General features: G+C 40.9%; 1 protein-coding gene across 6 annotated transcripts in view; it reads right to left on the reverse strand.

Annotated features, from left to right (window-relative positions):
- Positions 1–12149, reverse strand: part of Uimc1 (ubiquitin interaction motif containing 1) — a 72140-nt gene that overhangs the window by 41215 nt on the left and 18776 nt on the right. For all 6 annotated transcript variants that reach the window (XM_060372717.1, XM_060372715.1, XM_060372719.1 and 3 more), the window contains 4 exons: positions 11338–11422; positions 4554–4678; positions 3440–3539; positions 2380–3122 (listed from right to left, as the gene is read on the reverse strand). In XM_060372717.1, coding sequence (XP_060228700.1) covers positions 2380–3122; positions 3440–3539; positions 4554–4678; positions 11338–11422 — 1053 coding nt within the window. The remainder of the gene's footprint in view (positions 1–2379; positions 3123–3439; positions 3540–4553; positions 4679–11337; positions 11423–12149) is intronic.

The following is a 12149-nucleotide window of genomic DNA, read 5'->3' on the forward strand; positions in this document are numbered from 1 at the left end:
GTAAAATTAGAAAAGTGTCACGATGAAAATGAGTAAGTGGGGAAACTTACTGTGAAGCATGTCACAGACTCCGTCCTCGGCCTGACACAGGGCACACACTACCACATTTGTGCACCCAGCAGAGTGTGCGTGCACACAAAAACAAACTGTGATTTAAAAATACAACACAGAGATTTGTTTTCTGCTTTCGTATCAGGAAATATCAGTCAGTCTGAACACTGTGCTGGTGCAGGCTTGAGGAACTCATGTTCAAAAACACCTCTGATGGGAATGCACATGTATTTATCTTCTACAGGTGACAATTTGGTAATAGCTAACAGAACTGTACATGTAAGCATCCTCTGGTCCACCCATTGTCTCTACAGAAAATTATCCTACAAGTATCTCCCGTGTGGATGAAATGTTCTCTGTTCAAGAATACAGTACTACGTGGGATAGGAAAATGTTAGAGACAACTTACATGCTCATCTGTCGGCTGAGCAAGCTATGGTTTATCCAACACAGTATACCCCATATCTCCAAGTAAGGAGGGGCTGCAAATTGAGTAGCGTTATAGAATGACCTCAGAGTTACTATATAAAACAGGGCAAAGTAATATGTGTAGTAAACTATCATTTGTATAAATGAAAGGCAGGGAGCTACGGCGTATCTCAGTTGGCAATGCTTGTCTAGCATGCATGAAGTCCGGATGGCATCCCCTGCACTACATAAAGCACAGCATAACGATACTTGCCTGTAACCCCAGTGCGATAGAGGGAAGAAGGATCACAAGTTCAAGGTCATCTGAGGCCAGCCTGGGCTACACGGAACCTCTAAGAATTAAGTTCCCAGAAAAAGCTACACCTGCACTGACTATTCCACAAGGCTGTTTAAGTGACAATAACCTCAATGACTGTGAACACACTGCAATGTTGCATGCCTAGAACCAAATGCTCTTAGCTCCAAAGTGGCCATTTATTGCTTACTTATATGTGTGACTCAACATTCTTGGGACTATTAGGTAATGGAATATTATAAGCAGACCCCTAGCTTCCACCAACCCAAAAGCTAAGAATGCTATCAGACAGTATCTGAGACCTATACAGAGGTTTCCCCATTTTAGTGGAATCTATCTACCGATGTTTCCACCAATGTATTTGAAAAATAGAATTTTTTAAAAATATATTTATTTTCCTTAGTTTTAATTGTGTAAAGGTGTGTCTGCATGTGGGTGTGTGTATCCTCAGAAGACACAGGTGTTCAATCACATGGATGAAGCTGGAAGAGCTGGGGATAATACTCAGGTACTCTGGAAAACCAGCAAGTGCTCTTAACCACTAAGCCATCTCTCCAGGTCCCTTGAAAAGTGTTTTGATCTGTAACTTTATTTTTTCAGTTACTATAAAACCTTCATAAAACTGATACCTTGCTAGAGCATGAATTTAGGGTTACCTAAATCTGTGTTCCTGGGCTGTAGCAAATCATTTTGGCTGCAAAATAAACTAATACTTACGCCTTCTGAGATGAGAGCTATCTTTGGTTTGGTCTAGTTTGGTTTGGTTTGGCTTTTCAAGACAGGGTTTCTCTAAATGGCCTTGGCTGTCCTAGAACTCACTCTGTAGACCAGGCTGGCCTCGAACTCACAGAGACCCCCCTGCCTCTGCCTCCAGAGTGCTGGAATTAAAGACATGTGCCACCACTGCCCAGCTAAGAGCAGTGGTTTTTGCATTAACACTTGTCAAAAAAAAAAAAATGGGGAAAAAAGTATGCATTTTTTTATATTACATAAAATATCATGGAAGGATACACTAAAGATTAGTAGCATGGATTGAATCCAGAAAGGAAAAAAATGTCTGGCTAGAAGGTATAGCTGAAAGATAAATTTATTTTTAATTTGCATTTCCTTGAATATTTTAAAACATTATCTGCAGAAAAACGTTTTAAACATACAAAGTTTGAAAAAATATAGTATACATGCACAAGATGGAATAATGATGTTTTGATGTGTATCTGATAAGTAGAGAATAATCTCTGATAAATTATAAAGTAAAAGAAATGAACAAAGTTTGTGCAGAAGAATTTCCATTTTGCTAACAAAGTTTTAAAAATGTGTTCTGTGTGTATAGACATGATGATTGCCTTTTGGTAGTAATAGCCTTTTGCAGATAATGACTGTGATTTTCTTTTTTTGATACAAGGTCTCACAGTGTAGCCCTGGCTGGCCAGGCTGCCTCACCTCCACAGTGCTGGAGTTACAGGTGTGTACTGCCACATCCAGGCTCCTTTCTGTCACTTTCTCACCTTAGTAAGCATGTGCTATCCTTAAGCAGGTAGAGGGAAAGACCACAAAAGTTTATCTGTGAATAAAAGATCCTTAGTTACAGCACCACTGACCCTTACCTGACCATGACTGGTTGTTGGTTCTTCCTCCAACAAAAGTTTCTGTTTCAAGCTTTTAATTGGACTTTTTTGAAAATCCTTGGTTTTTGAGTGCCAGACAGATGCCCTAGATTCCTGCCTTTCCTCTTTGGCTTCATCTCCCATATCTTCCGAGATGCCTTCATTTTTTTCACTAGTCTGATCTTCTTGGCCACATTCACTCTGAATCAGAAAAGGAGGTCTAGGTAACACTGGTTCCCCAAACCCTCTTTTTTTCAAAAGCTGCCTCTGGGCCATTTTCAGGCTCTTCTGATAAACCTCCAGCTGGCAGAGAATGGCCCTGGTGTACTGATTAGGGTCTACTCCAGCCGGGCAGAATGGAATACCCCAGTAGTAGTGCACAGTGCCCCCAGCGTCCTGGAGAGCTGTGGAGTCTGCTGGGACGGGAAGACATTGCCTAGATGTGTCCCCCCGACCCTGGACAGCTTTGGACAAAGCACAACCGTTCCCAGTACTTTCCTGTGGCTTCCCACACTGTGTGTGCTCAGCCAAGTGTCCAGTACATCTGTCAAAACATTTAACGTTCTCATTCTCAAACACTGGCTGGCTTGACTGGTCCCAGCTTCCTGAGCTGCCAGAGACCGGCTCCTCTTCAGTGTTTTCATTGTGGTCCCAGGGCTCCTCTCCTTTCTCAGCCTCGTTTCCCTGACTGACATGTGAGCCTTTAAACAGTGATGGAGGTGCCAGCTGCCATGTGCCTGTAGGTATTTGAGAAAAAGTAGGGCTAAGGACAAAAAAAAAATTTTTTTTTAATTAAGACAGTTTGGTAAGCTATCACTTACCAAGAATTACAAAATGTAGTTATGAAAAGCCCTTCTTTGGCTTTAGCCAAAGGGTGGTTTTTCCTTGGAGATAAGAGTATGTTGACTTAAATTAAAGAAATTTCAACTATTTCTGTTTGAACCTCTTTAACATCATAGCAAGGATTTGGGGCATCTCTGACTCTACTCTCAGCAGAAGGTCCCTGTGACACATAACACTTGATGAGGAGGAGAAGTCAGAACAGGAGACATGCCTTCAGCGGCTCCAGAGTCTTTGGTGCTTTCTTGATGGGAATGTGAAGATGGTCCAGCAGCCAGAGGTCGACATCTGATAGCAGAAGCCTCAGAAGACCAGCAACTCTGAAACAAGTGATGCCATAGCAGAGCAGGTTTGTTATTAACACAGCTGTGTATGAAGAGTCACAGGGAGGACAGAGACGGGAGGCCTCTCCCTGGGAGTCTCTCCTCTTCAGAAGACAGGTGCTCAATTCAAATGGGTCCCTAGCACAAAGTGAACACCGATATACATTTACTACACTGTCCCTAATTTGGAGGATGTACAGTGTGAAGAATGGTCCGGATTAGATATATTCCTTCACACGGTGATATATGCCTGTAGTCATACACTTTTCAGAAGGTTACGGTGAGGGGACTACTTGAACTTACTTCCAAGTTGAAAGTTCAATTCTAGGAGACTCCAGCTCAAACAAACAAGCTAAGCAAATAGAATCAAGGATGGCTCAGAATCTGCCACTGGCAAGCATCATTATTATTTAGAATAATTTTTATTGCATATATTTACATCATAATTTAATATTATTTGGATTTATCTGTTTGGTTTGGTTTTGGATTTTTGAGACAGGGTTTCTCTATGTAGCCCTGGCTTTCCTGGAACTTGTTCAATAGACCGGGCTGACCTCAAACTCAGAGATCTGCCTGCCTCTGCCTTCTGAGTGATGGGATTACAGGCATGCACCACCACCACCCCAGGTTTTTGATTATTTTTAAAACTGCCCATTCTTTCTCTCATTTTCTTTGCTGTCCCTACAAATGAGGGAGGTAAACAGCTGACCCTGAAACTTTTAAAACTCTTGGTATTCTATAACCCTTCAGAAACTACCCACTTTCTATGATCCTTTTAAGCTACTGATTGAAAAATCTGATGAGTGGAAGCAAATTCATATGGTAACAAAAACACTTCAAACTGGATTAACCAGTAACTCAACAACAGGGACTTAAAAAAAAAATACTGACAGTTATTAGTTGAAAACCCTATAAACCACCACAACTTGTTTCTAAGACAACTATACCACCCACTAAGTAACCAAAAACATTATTAATAAACCCCACAAACTTTCATTGTAGCATATTTACATTCAGACTTTCAGCAATGGCTTTCCTCAAGAGCTCCTCTTCTTTCTCCTCCTGGCTGTTCACCTCCCTAGCTTCCTGCTCACTCATTTGGAGAGCCAAAGCAAATTGTTCTTCTTCTGACATCTCTGTTAAAGTGTAGGAAAGAGAAGAATACCACAAAGAGCAAATTAGCACAAAGGCAAAAAAACAGAACCATTAAGCTATCAACTGATAATACCGTAACCCATTTACTATGATTTGTACTCTAATAAGGAAAGTCATATAAGGCAGAGTGTGGTCAAGATCACTAGTAGCATGCTGGGCAGTGGTGACACACGCCTTTAATGCCAGCATTCAGGAGGCAGAGACAGGCAGATCTCTGTGAATTCTGAGGCAGCCTGGTCTATAAAGTCCCAGGACAGCCAAGGCAACACAGAGAAAGCCTGTCTTGAATGCCCCCACCAATAAATAAATAAATAAATAAAATTCTGACACACACACACACACACACACACATATATATATATATATATATTCAGTTACAATAACTCTGGGTTAACTGGGCCTAAGGCCTCATGAAGGCAAAGTGTTAGCCTATACTGTTCATTATTGTAGCTCCAGCACATAAGAGTGCCTGGCAATCAGTATCTGTTGAGTGAAACAGACACCACTTTAGAGCTTTTTTTTTTTTTTTTTCACTAAATACCCCACTGCTTTTTTTAATAAATCTTTTTAAAATTTTTATTTTTATATTATATTTTATTTACTTTGTATCCCAGCTATAGCCCCCTCCCTCATTTCCTCCCAATCCCACCCTCCCTCTTTCATCTCCTCCCAGCCCCTCTCCACTGATAGGAGAGGTCCTCCTCCCCTCCCATTTACCCTAGCTTATCAGGTCTCATCAGGACTGGCTGCAATGTCCTCCTCTGTGGCCTAGCTAGGCTGTTCCTCCCATAGAGGGTGGGGAGGTCAAAGAGCCAGCCACTAAGTTCATGTCAGAGACAGTCCCTGTTCCCCTTACTAGGGTGCCCACTTGAATACTGAGCTGTCATGGGCTATGTCTGAGCACGGGTTCTAGGTTATATTTATGCACGGTCCTTGGTTGAGAATCAGTCTCAGAAAAGATCCCTGTGCCCAGATATATTTGGTTCTTATGGAGCTCCTGTCCTCTCCCATATTAACTCCCACTTCTTTCATATGATTCCCTGTACTCTGCACTTGGTTATGAGTCTCAGCATCTGCTTTGATGCACTGCTGATACCCCACTGCTTTACGCTCAACGTTTATCCAGAATGATTTTATGCTTCAGAATCTTTGTGTTTTTAAGATGGGTCTGAGCCCAGGCTGGCCTGGAGGATGACCCTGACTTCTGCCTCGAGTTACACTAGAACTATAGATGTGTACCACCTACTTTCTATGGTGACGGTTAATCCAACCAAGACTTCATGCCAGCACACATTCTTATCAACTGAACCACATACATCCCCAGATCTCAGAATCTTCTCATTTATTCAATTTAACAAATCCCTAGTTATCAAATTCTGATAGTCAAATATTATTTTCCACTAACGGTAACTGTAGTACACTGGAGAAACAGCTGATTCCAAGTCTAGATCATGAAATGTGCAAGATAAGCTAGAATACTTCCTAGAACAGTTAGCAAAGAAACTATCACACACTCCTAGGGTCATAGAAAAAGATTTAGTAGCAAATTTGGAAAACAAAATTACTGTCTTAAAATTGAACTCGAATCCACTGTAATATCCTTATTGATAACTGCATTGTCCTATTAATTAAAACACAGCAAGCGCATTCCCAACCCCTCATTCCATGCCTTCAACATAAGGAGACCTGACACATGCTGGACGAGTTACGTCTTCAGTCACATAACCAGACCATGCTCCGGTGGCCAGCTCTGCACCATCCTCACAAGGACAACCCTAGCTAAACTCAGCAGGTCTCTGCAATAGCTAGTCTTGGTTATCAACTTGATTATATCTAAAAATAAGCAGCTAGGCATAGCTGTGCGGGATTTTTAGTTAACTGGATCATTTGAGGTAGGAAGGACCTGCCTAGAGCTGGGCAACTGAACAACTACTAGATTCTTGTGCTTTCTTCTGGGAGACAGCCACTGTTAGACTAGCTGGACCACCACCACTCTAATAAACGCTATACGCGTACGTACACACACACACACACACACACACACACACACACACACATTCATTCTATTAGTTCTGCTCCTCTAGAGAGTCCTGACTAACATAGTCACAAAACAAAAGACATGAAAACAGGAAAGGGATTTGTAGAGAGAAAGCAGGATGGATGAGTTGGACAAGGAAAAGAGAAGTACAAGTGAAGATGATAAGAATGCATTATATACATGTATGAAATTGTCAAAAGTAAATAAATTTTAAAATGCTGCAAAAAAAAAAAATCTCCAAAAACGATCTCAACATGTTAGGTTGATGGTCTAGACACCCTCACACAGTCACACAAGGGCAGCCAGTCAAAGATATACACACAGGTACCCCCAATAGATACATACAGCATTTCAAATCAGTTTAGATTTCCTCCTTTTAAATCTAAGCAATCAAAAGACAGCCTACCAGATATCAAAGGGAAATCTTTTAATATGAAGGTCTAAAATCTGAAGTAAAATGTGAAAAAGTAATAACAAAAAATATTAATAATTATTAGTATCCTCAGGAAATAAGACTTTGGACACTGAACACACTCAGATGTCATAAATAAAGAACATGAGAGAACTACTAAGAAACTCTGAGGTTGGCAAGGCAGAGTGGCACACACCTTTGATCCCAGCACTCAGGACGTAGAGGCAGGAGATCTCTGTGAGTTCCAGGCCAACCTGGTCTACAAAGCGAGTCCTGAACACCCAGGGCTCTGTTACCGAGAAACCCTGCCCCAAAACACAAAAACAAAAAAAAAAAAAAAAAAAAAAAGAGAGAGAGAGAGAGAAGAAACTCTGGAGATGAATGAAAGTGAAGATAAATATTTTCAAAACTTAAGAGGTAAAGCTAAAGGAATTTTTACAGCAAAATTTATGAGTGTGTAATGCTTATACGAAAAAAGATAAAAGATATAGCTCAGTTGGCATAGTGCTTACTTAACATAAAGCCTTGAGTTCAATTCCAAGCAATAACACAATTTTTGCCTCTACATCCTTTTAACTTTTTATTGATTCTTTTTAAAAAAGTTTCATATCATGCACCCCATCCCCTCATACCCGCCCTTCACTCTTGCAACCTACCCCCCACAAAATGAAAAACAAAGCACAGAAAACATCCCATCATGGAAGCTGTAGAGTGTCCCAGTGTGCCCCACAGCATCCTTCCGTCCACACATCTTCACTTGGAAATGTTCATACCAGTGAGTCATGGGTCTGGTTCAAGATCTCTGGCTTCTGTGACCCCATCAATATTGGATGCTCACTGGCCTCCTCCCAGTTATCCTGTTGTTGCCCTGTGTGTGGAGATCCCACACCTTTGGATCAGTAGGACTGGCCCTTTCACATGTCCCAACAGAAGTTGATATAGATTCGGGGGTGGCCCTGGGTGGTAGCTGAGCTGGTCAGAGCTCCAGCTCTTCTTTATGCACCACCAAGGTGAGCTCTCCTGCAGTGCTCCTGCTAAGCCATCCAATGCCACCAACAGCAGGAGACAGGGTCTCCTGCTCTCGTGCTCTCAGGGTGGCTCACTGGCACCCATGCTTCCAGGGCCAGCTCCAACGTACTGCCCAGTCAAAATGCAGGGCCCACTTTTAAGTGCTACAGCCTGTGAGAGGCTAGTACCCATGTCTTCACCTGCTTCTACATTCTTCTTTTGTTGTTGCTGTTGTTTGGGGGAGGGATTCGAGACAGGGTTTCTCTGTGTAGCTTAGGCTTCCCTGGACTATGTACACCAAGCTGGCCTTGATCTGTCTGCCTCTGCCTCCCTGAATGCTGGGATTAAAGGTGTGCACCACCATTCCCAGGCTGCTTCTACATTCTTATCAGTCTTATGGAAGCTGGAGAGATGGCTCAGAGGTTAAGGGCACTGGCTGATCTTCCAAAAGTCCTAAGTTCAATTCCCAGCACCCATATGGTGGCTCGCAACCATCTATAATGAGATATGGTACCCTCTTCTGGCCTGATGGCATACATGCAGGCTGAACACTGTACAAATGATAAATCTTTAAAAAATATATTTCAGTCTTTAGTTTTCTTGTGATGTCTCCCATGGAGTTGGTAAGGAATCTATTGGGCAGTAACTTCTCATCACCTAACATCTGTAAGAGTTTAAGAAGAACTACTACTAATATTTATTTTTAACAGAGTTCAACCATGAAGCCATCAAACCTTTCTTTTTGTTTACAGCTGTTTTTGTTAATAGTATTTTAAATTGATTTTTATTATAGTATTTGTATTTTAATTTTCTACTTTTTGAGTCAGTTTTTGTTTGTGTCTTCCTAAGAATTTATCCACAAAGTTCAAATAACCTATTTTCTTTGCATACTATTTCTCATATTCTTTCCTTAAATACAATTTCTCTTTTCTGTTCTTAACTTTATTTTGAAGTATAATTCAATTTATTTTATATGGTTGTGCTGGTTGGTTCTTTTGTTAATTTGATACAATCCAACAGTCATCTAAAGGAGAGAGCCTCAGCTGAGAAGATCCCTGCATCAGATTTGCTTATAAGCAAGTCTATGCAGCGTTTTCCTAATGAATGGCTCCTAGCAGGTGGAAGTATAAAACAGCCAGATAAGCAGGCAGTCAGGAGAGAGACAGAAAGCAGCATTCCTCCACAGTCGGCTTCCAGTATCCTGCTTGAGTTCCTGCCCTGACTTCCTCCAATGATGGACCGTGATATACAAGTATAAGTCAAGTAAACCCATTTTTCTCTTCAAGTTGCTTTTGGTCATGGTGTTTGTCACAATAAAATAAACCTAAGCAGGACAATGATATAAGGTATATCACGCATATACAATGGCAGATTGTGCTCCAAATAAAAAACAGAAAAACTGTAACTTAAAAATAAAAATAACTTCAATTTCATCGTTTTTCACTCCTTAAAGTTGAAATCTGACATCTCTTGCTCATATCCAGAAGTATAAGAGATTTTAGGCTGTGAATCTTTGTGCAGCAATGCACAGCAAAGAACTCTCCCTTTGAGTCCTTTAATCAGGACCAATAACAGTTTTACCTAGTCTCATAACAGAAAAATAACTGCTCACAAATCTACATACTTCCAAACATGCACAAAATCACATACAATGGTTTTTATAGTCCAGATAACCATTCTCAAGATATTTGTAGAATTAAGCGTTTCCAGTGACATCTTACTTGGTTCTCACTGAGTGTTCCCTTGCAGTTCTACCTGCAACTCTTCTCTCCCACAATATTTACTGAGAAAGGTGAACAGTATTCATTCATTTTTATCAAATTTGAATCAGAAAACATTCCCTAGAAGCCAGTCTTCAAGCTCTTTAATTTGGAGAATGTAGTTTGTGACATTGCTTTTGTTTTCAGAAACAAATTTCTTTTGGGGGGCCTGGAGGCGGGGTTTTGGGACAGGGTTTCTCTGTGTAGCCTTGGCTGTCCTGGACTCATTTTGTAGACCAGGCTGGCCTCGGAACTCACAGGGATCTCCTGCCTCTGCCCTGAGTGCCGGGATTGAAGGCATGCGTCATCACACCCTGCTGCAGAGACAAATTTCAGCACAGAAAAATGGCTGAGACTTTCCCTCTTCAAATGAGTTTTCTAAAGATACAATTTTACTAAAAATTAAAATCTGAAGTACACATCTATGCAACTACTTAAGGATGCCCTTGCCAAGAACTACCCAATACGTTTAGATGGATCAACCAAAAGCCCAAACCTCTGGCCCTACTTCTGTTCATGAGCTGAAGCACAGGGCTCCAGACATGAGGCATGAACAAATCAGTTTCTCCTATCAATACATCTCAGCCACCCTACTGCATACCTAACTCTCTAATCAAAGCAAAGAACGTCCTGTGCTCCAAAGTGGGGAAACACCGGAACTGTAGTGCAGCCAACCTGGGCCATTCATTATGTAGCTGGGGATGATTCTGAACTCTTAGTCTCCAACCTCCACTTCTGTGACACCGTCCATTTGTATTGCTCCAGCCCAGTCATTCCTGGACCATGACACCATGCACAGATTTAAGCTCGTTGTCTTGACAAAGCCCTGCCACCACCCATGGCAGAATTACCTATCTAAGCTAACACTAATAATTCTGACCAGTGCACATTATACTTCAAGTTTTTCAACAGAAAAGTTCACATCATCTCTCAACCATGCCTTTAACTGAAGAACAGAGGTCAGCAGAAAGCTGCAATTTGTTTAAGACCGACATATTTAAGGGAGAAAAGAGGGATGGAAAGATGGCTTGATGGGTAAGAGCACGTGCTGCCCCTGCAGAGCACCTGGGCTCAGTCCCACACTCAAACAGTAGTAAAAATCATTTGTACCTCCAATTCCAGGAGACTTACTCCCTCTTCTGGTACCAGTCACATACAAGCAAGCACTTAGACACATAAAACAAAATCTTTCAGGGGTGGGTAGCAATTTAAATGCTCTAATAGGCATACCTAGCCATGAGGATCACACTTATAATTTCAACAGTCTTACACTAGCAAGTCAAATGTCTATGCAGAAAGTAACTCTCTAAGAAATTCGCAAACATTTAAAACAATTCAGAACAGGAAGCATACACACCCTTAAAGAATTATGTTTTCCTAATAAAAACACTCTATCAATTCAATTAAAAAATGAAAACATACGTGCAATTTTTCTTTTAGCCAAACACTTTGATCTGTTTGACTGTTTTGCCTTCATTTTCTGCAATCCATTCTCCTCTTTTGTTTCCTGTTATAAATAAGAAATATGATCAGATTACATGACATTAAAAGTATAATTTCACCATTTCTTCTATATTTCCTTTTGGTTAGTAGAAGCCTTTGATTTATCAGTGATTGTTAATAATGCTATACATAAGATGATCACAGAAGGTCCTTTTCTCAATTAAAAAAAAAAAAGCATCCATCCAGGCATGGTGGCACACGCCTGTAATCCCAGCACTTAGAGGGGCAGAGGCACATGGATCTCTATGAGTTTCCAGGCCAGCCTGGTCTACAAAGTGAGTCCAGGACAGCCAGAGCTATGCAGAGAAACCCTGTATTGAAAACAACAACAAACATAAACAAACAAATAAAAACGTGTAAGATCTAGAACCAATCAAACCATAAAAATAAAAATGTATAATACACTGACATGATCACCTATCAGATATACAGATTCACATACAAATTGGCCAATCTCCAAAATACTAGTTGACATCCACCCAAGATCAGAGACACATGAATCAGGAACTGTTTGAATTCAATATATTCAATTATTTTAAATCATTCTTTGGCTACTGGTTGGTTGGTAAACGAAAGAAAAAGAAGTCTAAAAAGTCATTTAAAAAAAAGAAAAAATATATATACACCAACCCCACTCCACCTCAAAACTTAACGAGGGGCACTTGAGAAGCAGAACAGGTGGGTTTCTAGGAGTTTGGAGACAGCCTGGTCTATACAGGGAATTCCAGGAA

This window comes from Meriones unguiculatus, chromosome 19 (genome assembly GCF_030254825.1).
Source record: "Meriones unguiculatus strain TT.TT164.6M chromosome 19, Bangor_MerUng_6.1, whole genome shotgun sequence".
Taxonomy (NCBI): Eukaryota; Metazoa; Chordata; class Mammalia; order Rodentia; family Muridae; genus Meriones; species Meriones unguiculatus.